The sequence below is a fragment of the Equus caballus genome, chromosome 15, assembly GCF_041296265.1.
Source record: "Equus caballus isolate H_3958 breed thoroughbred chromosome 15, TB-T2T, whole genome shotgun sequence".
Classification (NCBI taxonomy): domain Eukaryota; kingdom Metazoa; phylum Chordata; class Mammalia; order Perissodactyla; family Equidae; genus Equus; species Equus caballus.
In genome coordinates, this window is record NC_091698.1 from 49,463,189 (window position 1) to 49,477,633 (window position 14,445).

General features: G+C 36.5%; 1 protein-coding gene across 2 annotated transcripts in view; it reads right to left on the minus strand.

The window, feature by feature from the left end:
- The window catches only part of APLF (aprataxin and PNKP like factor), a 90,645-nt gene that overhangs the window by 66,547 nt on the left and 9,653 nt on the right, over positions 1-14,445 (minus strand). Inside the window, exon 2 of one of the 2 annotated variants that reach the window (XM_001491969.5) lies at positions 5,828-5,899. The exons of the other annotated variant lie outside the window; for it this stretch is intronic. Coding sequence (XP_001492019.1) covers positions 5,828-5,899 — 72 coding nt within the window. The remainder of the gene's footprint in view (positions 1-5,827; positions 5,900-14,445) is intronic. 2 annotated transcript variants of the gene reach the window in all.

The following is a 14,445-nucleotide window of genomic DNA, read 5'->3' on the forward strand; positions in this document are numbered from 1 at the left end:
ACCATGTATCTGATAAGGGTTTAATATCCAAAATATACAAAGAACTCATACATCTCAACAACAAAAAACTAACAATCAAATTAAGAAATGGGCAAAGGATCTGAACAGACATTTTTTCAAAGAAGATATACAGATGGCCAACAGGCACATGAAAAGATGTTCAACATCACTAATTATTAGAGAAATGCAAATCAAAACTATAATGAGATACTACCTCACACTCGTCAGAATGGCTATAACTAACAAGACAAGAAATAACAAGTGTTGGAGAGGATGTGGAGAAAACGGAATTCTCATACATTGCTGGTGGGAATGCAAACTGGGGCAGCCACTATGGAAACAGTATGGAGATTCCTCAAAAAAACTAAGAATAGAACTACCATATAATCCAGCTATTCCACTGCTGGGTATTTATCCAAAGATTATTAAAACATGAATGCGTAAAGATACAAGCACCTCTAGCACCTCTATGTTCACTGCAGCATTATTCACAATAGCTAAGACTTGGGAACAACCTAAATGTCTATCAAGGGATGAAGAGATAAAGATGATGTGGTATATATACACAATGGACTACAACTCAGCCATAAAAAAGATGAAATCTTGCCATTTGTGACAACATGCATGGACCTTGAGGGTATCATGCTAAGTGAAATAAGTCAAATATTGTACGATCTCACTCATAAACAGAAGATAAAAACAACACCACCGACAAACAAACACATCGATACAGAGATTAGATTGGTTGTTACCAGAGGGCAAGTGGGGAGGGAGGAGGGTAAAGAGGTGATTAGGCTCATGTGTATTGATGGATAATAATTAGTCTTTGGGTGGTGAACATGATGTAATCCACACAGAAATCAAAATATAATGATGTACACCTGAAATTTTATAATGCTATAAATCAATGTTACCTCAATAAACAAATAAATTAAAAATAAAGCTTTCCCAAAAAAAATCTGCTGTATTCTGTTATATAGTTTTACAAAGGTTTTTTGAACTAAAACTTTTCTCTCAACATTTTATTACAATTGTGTATATAACTTGCTTTAGCAGATCAAGTAATTTGTGATTGACCAGGAAACAGAGAATAAATGATATTTAGCACACACTAAGTAAAATGAATGAACTGGAAGTTATTTACCCATTTATTCTCATTATTTTCAAGATCTTAAAACTTGCATTAACAATTAAGGTCTGTTTCAGAATTTCTGTAAATTTCTCTAAATTGCACCTTGAAGATGCACTAATAATAAGTAGCTGAATAAGTAAATAAATCTATTTCAAGGGAATAGCCATTTTATTGAAACTATATTAATATAAACAAGAAATCAAGCATTACATAAAGCATAGGACCTAGATGTATATCACCAAGTCCAAGAAGTAGCTTTCCTTCAACTATTATAACATAAATATAATAATTCTTGGAATAAAATTCAAAACCCAATTAAATATTTTTCTCAAAGAGCAATCAAATTCTACTACTACAGTTGTGCAGTTCCTTAAAAACAAATACACTTTCCCATGTCTTCCAGTGTTTGGTAGTTTCATTTAAAGAAGTAATTACAGTACATTGTACTATTTTTCACACCTTTTTCATGTTGTAAATGTTCCATGATAATTTTTCTTTTCCCTGAGGAAGTTTAGCCCTGAGCTAACATCTGCTGCCAATCTCCTCTTTTTGCTGAGGAAGACTGGCCCTGAGCTAACATCTGTGCCCATCTTCCTCTACTTTATACGTGGGATGCCTGCCACAGCACGGCTTGAGAAGCAGTGCGTACGTCCACACCCAGGATCCGAACTCCAGGCTGCAGAACCGGAATGTGTGAACCTAACCGCTGCACCACTGGGCCGGCCTCCCATAATAATTTTTTAGAGACATAACACATACAAGATATTATGTGTGAACCCAGCACCCAGTTTAAGAAAAAGAAAATTACCATTACCTTTGATGTCCCCTGTGAGTCGTTCCCTATCCCGTTCTCTTCTCAGTTCCCTCAGAGGTAAGTATTATCCTGATTTTTGTGTTTACCACTTCCATAACTTTCTTTATGGTTTTACTATCTATTTTTATAACCTTGAAAATACTATTTATTTTGTGGGATTTTTAATCTTATATAAACGGAGCCATACTGTATGTATTCTTCCAATGCTTGCTTTTATCATTCAGTATTATGTTCCTGATTTTTAAAGATTTTTATTTTTTTTCTTTTTCTCCCCAAAGCCCCCCAGTACATAGTTGTATATTCTTCGTTGTGGGTCCTTCTAGTTGTGGCATGTGGGATGCTGCCTCAGCGTGGTTTGATGAGCAGTGCCATGTCCGCGCCCAGGATTCGAACCAACGAAACACTGGGCCGCCTGCAGTGGAGTGCACGAACTTAACCACTCGGCCACGGGGCCAGCCCCTTATGTTCCTGATTTTAATCCACGTTTTTTCATGCTTTCACTGTAATTTATCTTCACTGTTATAGTATATTTCACAATATACTTACATATAGCATTATATATAGTTGGTATATATCACAATATGTTTATCGATTCTACTGTTGTGGAAATTTATGTTGCTTCCAGTTTTTCACTACTGTATAAAGAATTTTGTATTTCAGGTGCTTGTACATTTTGTTGGATGTGTGTTGTGAGGTCTGGCACGCCTGTATCTTTGGGAAGTAACGTCAAGCTATTTTCCAAAGTGGCTGTACCATTTAAGCTCCCACCCACAGTTTATAACTATTCTACTTGTTCTACATCCTCACCAATACTTGAAATTGTTAGACTTTTCATTTTTGCCAATCTGTTGGGTGTGAAATGGTATCTTATTGTGGTTTCATTTACATTTCTCCACTTAAAAAGGAGGCTGAACGCCTTTTCATGTTTACCGACGAGTCAGGTTTCCACTGCCATAATGTGCCTCTCAAGGCTTTGGCCCACTTTTCTACCGAATTATCTTTTTCTCAATGATTGAAGGCATTTGCCATATATTTTGGATGTCACTCCTTTGCCAATCATATGTGTTTTAAACATCTTCTCCCTGTTGTATTTTTCATTTCATTTCAATATAGCATCTTTTGATAAACAAAGGTTCTTAATTTTAATGTAATTGGCTTTTTTTAATCTTCCTTTGACAGTTTCTGCTTTTATATCTTACTTAAAAACTCTTCCTTAGTCTAAGGTCATAAAAGTTTTTTCCTAAATTGTCTTTTAACAGTTTTATAGTTTTGACTTTCACATTTAACCCACCTCGAATTGATTTTTGTGTATAGTTTGAGGTAGGGGACTAAATTTTATTCCCAAACAAATAACAACTGTCCCAGTACCATTTACTGATAAAAAGTCCTCTTCTCCACTGATACACAATGCCAGCTCTGGCCCAAATCAAATTCCCACATAGATAAGCCTGAATCTAAGGTTGCTTTGAGTTCTAAAATTCTATTCACTTGAAGGCACTAAAATTTCTTGTGAAGATAAATCAACAATAAGTTTTAACTTCAAGAATTTTTTTTTAAAGAAGAGAACACCAAATGGCAAGAGAATCCTGACTTGGGAAATAAAACGGGAAAAATTACTGCATAGGGTTCAAAGAAGCTGAGTTCTATTTCCCATGCGACAGCTTGCTGACTACATAGAATCAGACATTCTCCAGTTGTCAAAAATAATGGTACCAAGAAAAGGGTAAAAAATATTTACCTTTCTCTCATGTCTATAAGCTCACATTTACTAGAAAGTTCATAACATTATACTAAGAAATATTTAAAAGATAAATATAAACAAAGGTATAATTTAAATAAACTTCATCATCCCAAATTTTACTTTTATATGTATTACCTAATGAGGAATTTTTGCTCTAGCTTCTAACTTTGTATCAACCACAGTTTGGTGCTCAAACTTGTTGACTTCATATAGTTGTCTTACATGAGTACAATCTATTTGAAGACCAAGTAAAGGCGAAGAATATTTTCTAAAAGGTGTCTTGAACATCATGGAACTCCCATGCAGAAATGCGACCCACTTCATAATGGATAAAGTTTAACTCAAAGAGAGAATTCTCCATTAATAAAATCACCTTTAATTTAAGTGTACTTATTTTATATTATTAATACTCTTTTGAATAGTCACAGAAGTTCAAAATATATCGGAATACTTTTCATCTAAGTATAGACCCAACTCCAGTTAAGAATCTTTATGAAGGCAATTCGGAAAACATTCTAGTTTTTACAATAAAAATGTCCTTGATTAACACTGAGAAAAAGTATAAATAAGTTTTAAAATATGCATGCATTAGTAAAACTGATGGTTTCCTAATGGCCTATTTTTGACACATAAAAAATTTAATGCCATGTAAATTTTGTTATAAATTTCGTTTCTTCTTAGCAGTGAGTAAATAAGAGTCTAAAAAGAAAATCTAATATTTATTCAGTTGTTCACAATTCAGTTGATTAACTTGCTCACAAATAAATGTGCTGAGTTCTTAAAATGGATCATTTCATCCTTTACTACTCTGTTACTGTGAATTTTTCAGACGTTATTTGAGGCGAAAACAAAGCTGCAACAAACGATAGGAATTAGAGGCAATAACCACTGTTTTTATAAGTGGAATAAAGAGTACTGTTGGTTTTTTAATTTTCTGTGACATGTGCATCCATGGTTAGTAGGATCTGAATACTAATTATACAAACCTAGAAAAGTCTAGAAACCTACTGTAGAAGCTGATATTCTCTGCTTTGGTATCAAAAATAACCAAAAATGTAATCATCAGGGACTATTTAAATGTTACACTCATCAAACAATTAAGTACTCACTATAAGTCCTCATTTCATTAACATGAATTGTAGAGCAGTAAATCTAAACAATGTAGAAAGTAAGTAGTAAGTTGCGGGCCTTCCACTTGAGGAGCCAGGTGTACTACTTGCCATAATTGCTATTAATGATATGCTCTATCAGAAAAGGCAGGATGAGGAATTAGAGATTCCTATACTCCTAATCTTAATGTGCTTCAGCAACAACAAAAACAAATTTCATTTCAGGCCATAGTAGCTTATGGAAAATGTGTTAGAAATTAGGTACTAGAAAATAGCAGAATTCTGTAAAAATCCAGGACATTCCCACTCCTAGAAATGCCACATATAGTTCTCACTGCAGCGTTATAAAGGAATGAATTTTGTTCCATAATAATTTCACCACAACAGCATGTGGTCCCGAATAAAGGGACCCTCATACACGCATTTCACTCTCATGTGCAAAAGATTCTGCAAACGAAAAGGAATAATCACCCAGCGTATTCTCAGAAACTGCTGTCCCTACAGAGCATCGGTGCTCAAAATATAAAGCAGGCAATTAAAATTCTATCCCTCACCAGGAACTTTCAAATTAAAGTTATTTTTAAAACCCTAAAGTTGAACAAGGTTTAAATTTTAGAAATAATCAACTGTATACACAGAGTAAAGAAATCTGTTAAAACACAACCCTATAACACCTAAGCGGCTTTGGTTGCTACCCGACCCCAAAAAGACCAAACATTACATAGTTAAGTGCTTTCTTAGAGGCTCTTGCTTGTAATATCCAATTTTGAACAAAATCATAAGGTATACATGAACTGGGAGTCATCTTTCATTAAAATTCTAACTACATAAAGTAACACGGCCCTGTGAGAAAATGGGTAGTTTCAATAGTTTAGATCTTTCTCTCCCAATTATCTTCTGGCAATAAGAAGGATACATTCTGACATTAATTCCCTATTCCCTTAACCTTAGAAAATAATCCCCTCTCATCAGGAGCTGGAAAAAGGTGAGAAACAAAAAAAGTTAAAATAAGTCATTGATAACGTATTTACCGGTTTGATTCGAAGCTGACCATCTGCCACCTCAAGAATGGCATGTCTTCTGGATACTCTCTTGTCTGTTATCTACAGGGGAAAAAATTAAAAATTTCAAACACAGCCACCTCCCTAAAAAACAATAACAGCAACAACAACAAAAAAAACCATAGCCACGTTTCTGCAATTAGTAGGCTAGATATGAAATATATTATTCATTCAACAACTATATAACGAAATGACTATCCTCATTGAACAGATAATGAAACAACTCAGAGATTAAGGGACCTGCTCAAGGTCATAGAAGAATAAATGGCAGAGCAAGAGACTCAAGCTCGGAATCTAACAGATCCCAAAACCTTGCATGATGATTTCCATATAAGACAGACAGATGGTGGGGATTCTTATCAATAAAAATCATAAAATGAGTAAAAAATCTGTATAATATGTACTCACTAGGAAACATTTCAAATACAGGAAAGACATAGTATTTTATAACGACAAAAGTTTTCAAAAAGCAGCAGTCTGGCAAATGTAACAGGTATGACTACAAGCTCTGGGGTCAGGCAGACCCGTATTTGAGCTCTGGGGCTGTCAGCAGTAGTTAAGAGAATGGAAGGCAGGAGGGGGAGTAGGGAAAACCAAATATTTACAGTGAAGAAGAGATCATCACCTATTTTTCAAAATATATATTGGCTTCCTGTTTTGAGCCAACAGTGTCCTACTTATGCTCACAATCATTTCTGCATACCAAAGTTTAAAAACTGTTTGCACTTTAAATGCTGAAATTGTCAATCAAGACTTCCCTGCCTGGCTATAAACACAACACTTAAGATGGCCTTTGTAATTTGTGGCTGATACATCATGAAAACATTTTAAGCACTCCCCTTACTTAATACCATAATTATTTGGCCCATCTCTCAGTTATCTTATATCAAGTCTGATATTTTCCACATCAGGACCAAAATTATCAGTAAAACCAGACTACAGCAATGCCTAAATTCAATTAAACCCATTAGTTCTGTAAAAATGTGAAACTGCCAGGAATCAGTACTCACTGTTTTCAACCAGAGAGTAGTTCTTAAGGCTGTGATTATATAAAAATAGTAACATCAGGCATGACAGCAGGATGAATTCCAAATACATGAATTTTCCACACAGCTACAGTTAATTTTTATAACATTTTTTAAAATAAAATATTTCAGGGACTGGCCCCATGGCATAGTAGTTAAGTTCATCGTGCTCTGCTTCAGCAGCCAGGGTTTATGGTTTGGATCCCAGGCGCAGACTTACACCACTCATCAGCCATGCTGTGGTGGTGTCCCACAATCAAAATAGAGGAAGACGGGCACAAATGTTAGCTGAGGGATAATGTTCCTCAAGGGAAAAAAAAAAGAGGAAGATTGGCAACAGATGTTAGCTCAGGGTGACTCTTCCTCAGCAAAAAAAATAATAATAATAATAAAGTATTTTAAAGGTAGCCTATTTAAAACATATCCACTGTTAGCCACAATAGCTATTTCAAAAAGGTAAATATAAATAATCTATTCTATCAGAAAAGAGAGGAGAGAAATTTGGAGGTTCCTACAGTCTTTCCTATAACGTGCCTTAGTGGGCCAAAAACAACAGCAGTCATCTGATAACCCACTTTACCATTTGCATAGATTTTATCTTTCTAAAAAAAATTTTTTTACTAAGGAAGATTCGCCCAGAGCTAACATCTGTTGCCAATCTTCCTCTTTTTCTTTTTGCCTGAGGAAGATTAGCTCTGAGCTAACATCTGCACCAGTCTTCATCTATTTTGTATGTGGGTCACGGCCACAGCATGGCTGATGAGTAGAGTAGGTCCACACCCAGTAAGTCCCAACCTGTGAACCTGGGCCACCAAAGCGGGGCATGTAGAATTTTAACCACTCAAACACAGGGCTAGCCCTAGCACAGATTTTATCACTTGCAAGGAACTTTCATGTAATGTAGAGATTCACCATAATACTGTCACAGCTATTATTTACATTTTACATATTTGGAAATGGAAAGTCCACAGAATTCAAGCAACTTGTGTAGGTCACTCTTCCAGTAGGTAGCACTCAAATTCATACTCATCAATAAAAACAATTATGTGAGAAAAATAGTCATATATGATTCTACACCATGTAATCATTCAGAAGTACTTTCAAGAAATGTAAATTATTCTGTGTTGGGCATAAGAAGTTTCTATTTTTAACTTGGGTAGTAAACTGTCATTGCTAACTTAAATAATACAAATCAATTTTCTAACCAATAGAGTAACAAACTATCAGATATAAAGCTATGACATACTGATGGTTCCCGGAATAGTCCAGCTTGGGTTTGTTTCTTTTCAAACCATATTTTTGCAGGAAGCAATAATGGACTTTTCCTATCTTAGTCTTTTTTTGAAGTAGATTTCACTGACACTAGCAAGAAAAAGATATTTTAAATAATATAAAAGCATAGTGTGACCTCTAGTGGACACACAATTCCACAACAGAGTAATTTCATTGCAAACTGCATTTTGATAGAATACCAAAAAAACTGTTTTTTTAAAGAGTCTTTGAAATTAACATCTTTCAGGCATTTAGCTATAATTGTCCCTTTTAAGTTATATCTCTAAACAAGTAAGCTACTGATGGGGCTGAGAGCAGGCCGCTCCAAGGTGTGGCACTCTGGTATGCGGACTACTTCGAGCTGAAGACAATGAAGCCTCAAAAGACCCAGAAAGAGCATCTGACCTTCCCCCAAGCTGCCTAAAGAAATTTAAAATAAAGGTTGTCTCCAGGACAGGCCATCACCTTAGATAACTATCTAGGACACTTGCGGGGATCCTTGCTAAGTCCACTCTTATCAAAGTCCTGCTTATCAAACTTCTGCATTCCATCTCTATGACGATTGTCTTTCTCCCCCTTGAAGTCCCAGATCACCATGTGCTCCTTGTCCATAGCTGAGGGTACTTAAACGGGTGGACTCAGCCAGATGGCCGAGTTACTCAGTTTACCCTGAGTTTCTCCCATGTATACATGCTATTAAATTTTGTTTGATTTTCTCTTGCTAACCTGCCTCTTTGATTATTTGACCAGCCATAAGAACCTTGAGGAAAAGCGGTGGGGGGGAATTCTCCCACTTCCCCGACACTACAAAATAAGAATTTATGTTTTCTCAATGGGAAGCTTAAAGGTTTAACAAATTATCATTAAAGTTTATTTTAATTCCAGGATGGGGTGGGGCAAGTAGGGGGTGGTTGGGAGGTAGGTCACAATTAGATTATCCTAAAACTCTGATGACCTGCTTTATTTAACAGCAATCACTGCTCCTTGTGCAGAGTCAATATCCATACATTCTCACTAATACATTAACTGTAATACCAATTATTTACCAAGACCAAGGACCCTTCTACATATATCATGTATAATCTTTTTTAGTCTTCACAACCTGTGGAGAAGACACTATTGTCTTTATTTTATAGGTGAGAAATGGAAATGCAGAGAAGTTAAGCAACTACTTAAAGTTACACAGCCAATAAGCCACGGGACCAGGATTGGAACCCAAGGAATCTGATTCTAGAGACACCTTTTGCTCTTAACACTGTACTAACTCTCTCACTATCATCATGTAAAATATCATTTTGTAAATTATTTACCATGAGCTTAACTGTCTAAACTAGAACATACTAAAGAACTGGAAATAGGCAGAATAGCTATTTAAGAAGCAAGTAGACTTTCTGAGAAAGAGGCCTTCAGGTTTTCATTAGTTCCTGTTTATTCTAATGTCTTACCCAAGTCTAACAAGACATGTTATCTGAATTCCCAATTCTCTATTCACAGCAGATAATAAAGTGGATAGGGTTGAGTAGGCAGTGCCATGACGACGGGGAAAAAAAGACTGATGTCGGTCTGCAAGTGGAAGAGAAAGCCTACAGAAAAGCAAAGAAACCCAAGGACTCAAAGAGTACACTGGCTAGAGGCTAGTGAGAGCAGGGACAAATGGCATAGCATAGTTCAAAAAGGGTACTAAAGGCTTACCCGAGTTTACTGATTGATTATCAAGAGTCACCAGGTTTAAATAAAAACTTCACGTGAAAGTCAGACATTTCGCATCTTAGAGAGCCATCCAAAAAGTTAAAATCGAGGAATTCCAGTTTCCTGTCGAATAATTATAGCCACCTAAATTTTAATCGCACCACGCATTCTCCAAAAAATTAGAGATCAACAAATAGAGCAAATAAAACCACCTATATCCCATATCGGCACTACTAGGAGACAGATTGCCACAAACTCTAATGTACATGTAAGAGGGGAAAGAAACACCAAATGCAGAAGATCAAGCGTCAGGACCTACGTTGAGAGAGAAAGTCAGGTAGCAAGTGGGAGGACCAGAGAAGAGAGGGAGTGAGAACCTGGGGTGGTGGGGCACAGGCAATATCACTCCTAGAAAAGAAGTCACACCATGAGAAGGAAGTGCTGACAATGCCTCTCACATCTAGCAGTTCAGAGGGCCAGCAACATGGGGAACAATCTGGACATCAATATGAATAATGATAATAATGGAATATAGCACACTGAATACAAAAATAATCCATGAGTTCACACTGAACTCAAGAAAGGGGCTGGGGCTAGAGCTGGGAGGAAAAGCCTTTCTTTATAAAAGAATGCCAGCTAAGGTCTAAGAAACGATCAAACCAGGAAATCACTATTCTGTAATACCAATGTAATACTTGGCTCAGTAAAGGATCAATGGATGCCAGCTTTCAAGCGAAAGCTTGATGGGAAGTAGAATATTCGTGACATCTCAAAGCACCACTCCACGGATTATTCACAAAGGGAAGTGTCTTCACTGGAGAAGTCTGACAGACACCATCTTCCCCAAGCAACCACACTTTACATCATCACCAACAGGACAAACTGATGGCTGGGCCTCCTGATATGCTGCTGAGTCCACATCACCTATGGACTATTCTTGCTCAAAATGTTTAACCTGAATCTAATTATGTGGAAACAATCAGACAAATCAAAACTGTGGGCATTCTATGAAACAACTGGCCTGGAGACCTAACAGCATTAATGCCACGAAACAACAGTTCTAGATTAAAGAAGATATTTGACAGGATCCTAAGTTTTTTAAAAAATGCTGAAAAGGACATTATTGGAGAAGTTGGGTAAAACTGAACACGGAATATTAAAATTTATTATACAAATACAAATTGCTCATGTGATAGTATATATATATATTATATATATGTTATATATATAATATATATATACACACACATATTTTACTTACATAGAAATGCCCTTGATCTTAGGTGAAACATGTTGACATATTTAGGGATGAAGTGCCATAATGCATGCAATGTACTTTCAAATGGGTTCAGGAGAAAGACAAAAACAAATTGTGTGTGTGTATATATATATATACGTATTTGTGTGTGTGTGTGTGTGTAGGTAAGTATGAGAGAGAGAGAGAGAATAAATGTGCCAAAATGTTAACCATTAATTAACCTAAGTTAAGGATATATAGGTGTTCATTGTACTGTTCAACTTTTCTACAGGTCTGAAATCTTTCAAAATGAAAAGATGAGGGAAAAATAGTTAAAATTTCAAAAATGCTACTTATAAGGGTTATCATCAACTTATCTAAAAAATGTTGTGTACATGATTGCTAAATAACATGACAAAAGAAGTGTAATTCTATATATAGACTTTGCCGTAAAATTAACAAGGCTCTTTGTATTAGTTATATGTAATTAAAAAAAAATTTCTTTGATTTAGACTAGGCACAACAAACTGGCAGCCAATAGACCATAAATCACTCACCCACTGCTTTCTGTAAATTTTCACTTTGAAGATTATATGTGCCTCCACCTCACCACAGTCCCCAGCACTCCCATCACCTTCCACGGAGCCCACTTCACTCTTTATCGCACTCCTGGCCTCTGCAGGCATTTGAATTAGCAACTCATGATTTAAAATACACCTATACGTTTTAGATGCTAATTCTTCACACTGACACTGTGTACCAGATGCTTCTAGTTGCTTAATCAATATCTATTCATTTATTCCTTCATACTAATATTAATCCAACTTTATTTAGGGTAACCATATACTCAGTTAAAAATATCCAAACGCCCAGAATTCCTTGTAGCTATGGATGGCCAAGTGACATAGTTCCAGCAAAGGATATAAGAGGGAATGTGTATTAACCAATTTTCTAGTGTCTATATCTGAGGCTTTGATATGTGGGGCCTTGCTGACTAGAAGGACTACCCTATTCAGAGTCATAGGATTCTCAGACAGTACCCATCTTACCGGCAAGTGCACCTTCCATTTGCAAACGAACCAATCCAAAGCCCTGCCAACAATCATGGCTTCACCTGGCTCTCACACCGCCCCAATCACCCCAGCGCTAGGCATCTGACTACTAGCGGCAGCATCTACAGCCCAGAGCCCCACAGAATTATTCACACGAGACCATCCTAAACCTGCTTGCCCTGCCTTGCTCATTCATTCCTGAGAAAACCACAACAAAGGTTTTCCTGCAGTTTGCCTAAGCTCTCTGCCTTCACCCGACCTCATGTGGCCCTGCAGGGCACGGTGTGCTCTTTTTTCTCTTGGGAACTGTATTAAATTATCTTTTCAACGCTGAGTATCTCCTCATCTGTTGGCCTCACCACACCTGAACCAAACAACAAAATCTACATTTTAAAACAGGGTGGAGGGGCCAGCCTGGTGGCACAGCTGTTAAGTTCCCACAGTTCCCACGTTCTGCTTCGGCAGCCCGGGGTTCACTGGTTCGGTCCTGGGTGCAGACTTATGCACTGCTTATCAAGCCACGCTGTGGCAGGCATCCCACATATAAAGCAGAGGAAGATGGGCACGGATGTTAGCTCAGGGCCAGCCTTCCTCAGCAAAAAAGAGAAGGATTGGCAGCAGATGTTAGCTCAGAGCTAACCTTCCTCAAAAAAAAAACAAACAAAAATCAAAAACAAAACAAGGTGGAGCTTCTGGAAAGATTATTGTCTTCCTGATAACAAGGGATAGGCTCAACTGGCATGCACCTTTCGCCCTCTGCCTTTCTCCTTTCTTCCTGCTTAAATGTGACACCTCAAGGTACAGCAGCCATCTTATGACCAGAGGCATGAAAACTACTTGCAAAGGCCGACCAAGGATGAGCACAGAAAAGCCTGTGCCTTGCGTAGCTGCACCAGCCCTGGACTGACTGCTCCTGAAGTCACAGAAGTTACAGAAGAAAAATCAATTTCATTAAGCTATTTGTCACATTTCTGTTACTTGCAGCCAAAGCAGTTATAGTTAATACACATTAACAACTGTTATATTGATACTAGACATCTAATAACAAATTCATTTATGTTCAGCCAGAGGAGGACTAGTAGAAAACAGAAAAGCTAACTAAATTGAACATTTAAGTACAAGAACACTTTTTAATATTAAAAGCACTGCAGAGCACACAGCAGGAGCTTAGAAAAGAAACCCTGAGTAGTAGCATGCATGCTGAAGGACAACGCTGAAAACACTCCTCTTCTCCGTCAGCAACAGCTAAAATGATAGCAATTTTTCTTCAGATACCATAGAAAAAGTCCTTTTTACTTGAATTTTTCATATTGTTTCTTAAATGAGGACAAGATTCTCTTGCTTTCATAACACTTTTGTGTTGATACAATGTGGATCCCTTGTCTTTGATTTTCTGGTTTTGAATTGAATGTTTCACGTACATACAAGTCCCTTCTCCATATTTAAGACATGAAGTTTTGTGCTAGAAGAAAAGATGAAGACATGAAAACATAACTATTTGTGATTTGTTTGTCAAATATTTGGGGCATTTACTGAAATCAAACAAAATGAAGATTTTCTTATGCCTCCAGTAGAAATGCTTAGATGTTTTGAATCAAGGTCTCTGACTTATTTGCTTACTATTTCCAAAATTCTAAAAATAAAAAACACACCTGAATAAAGTAAAAGCAGAAAAGCTACCGGATCTTGAAATAGATAGAACAGAATAGTACCTTTCATTCATTTTTGCCTATATACAATATTTACTGAAAAACCAACACCCGTTAATTTTTCTTGAAATGTTTTCCTAGAGAAATTTCTGAATATCATAGACAGGTATAATATATCTCATGAATTAAATGTTCCCATTTAGCCTGCTTCCTGTGAGTGTAAAAACAGAGAAGAAGAGGTTTGTTTATTTTTTTTAGTATAAACTACATAACACTCCAAGGGCTAAGGTAATAAAAATTTTCTTATACAATATAATTTACAGTGCTTTCACACAAGATTATCTAGTATTCTCTATGAAGAACAGAAAACTAAAAAGTAGCTAAGTTCAAACTTTCATGGTAGAGAAAAATAGAAAATCATCTGGTATGGGATTTGAGCCTGTATTATGAGAAAATACATAAACCTAAGGAAACATGGCATCTATTTTAGGCATAATTTGCATAAAATTCTCTCTTTAAACTGTGTGTGTATGTGGCAAGTAAATAAAATCTAAAACTAAGACCCAAATTGAATAGACTAGTTACTGTAAACCAGTCGACAAACCATAAAATGTTCTTATCTAAAGTGCTTCCCAGTTGTATGAGGCCCAGCACACAATCCAGA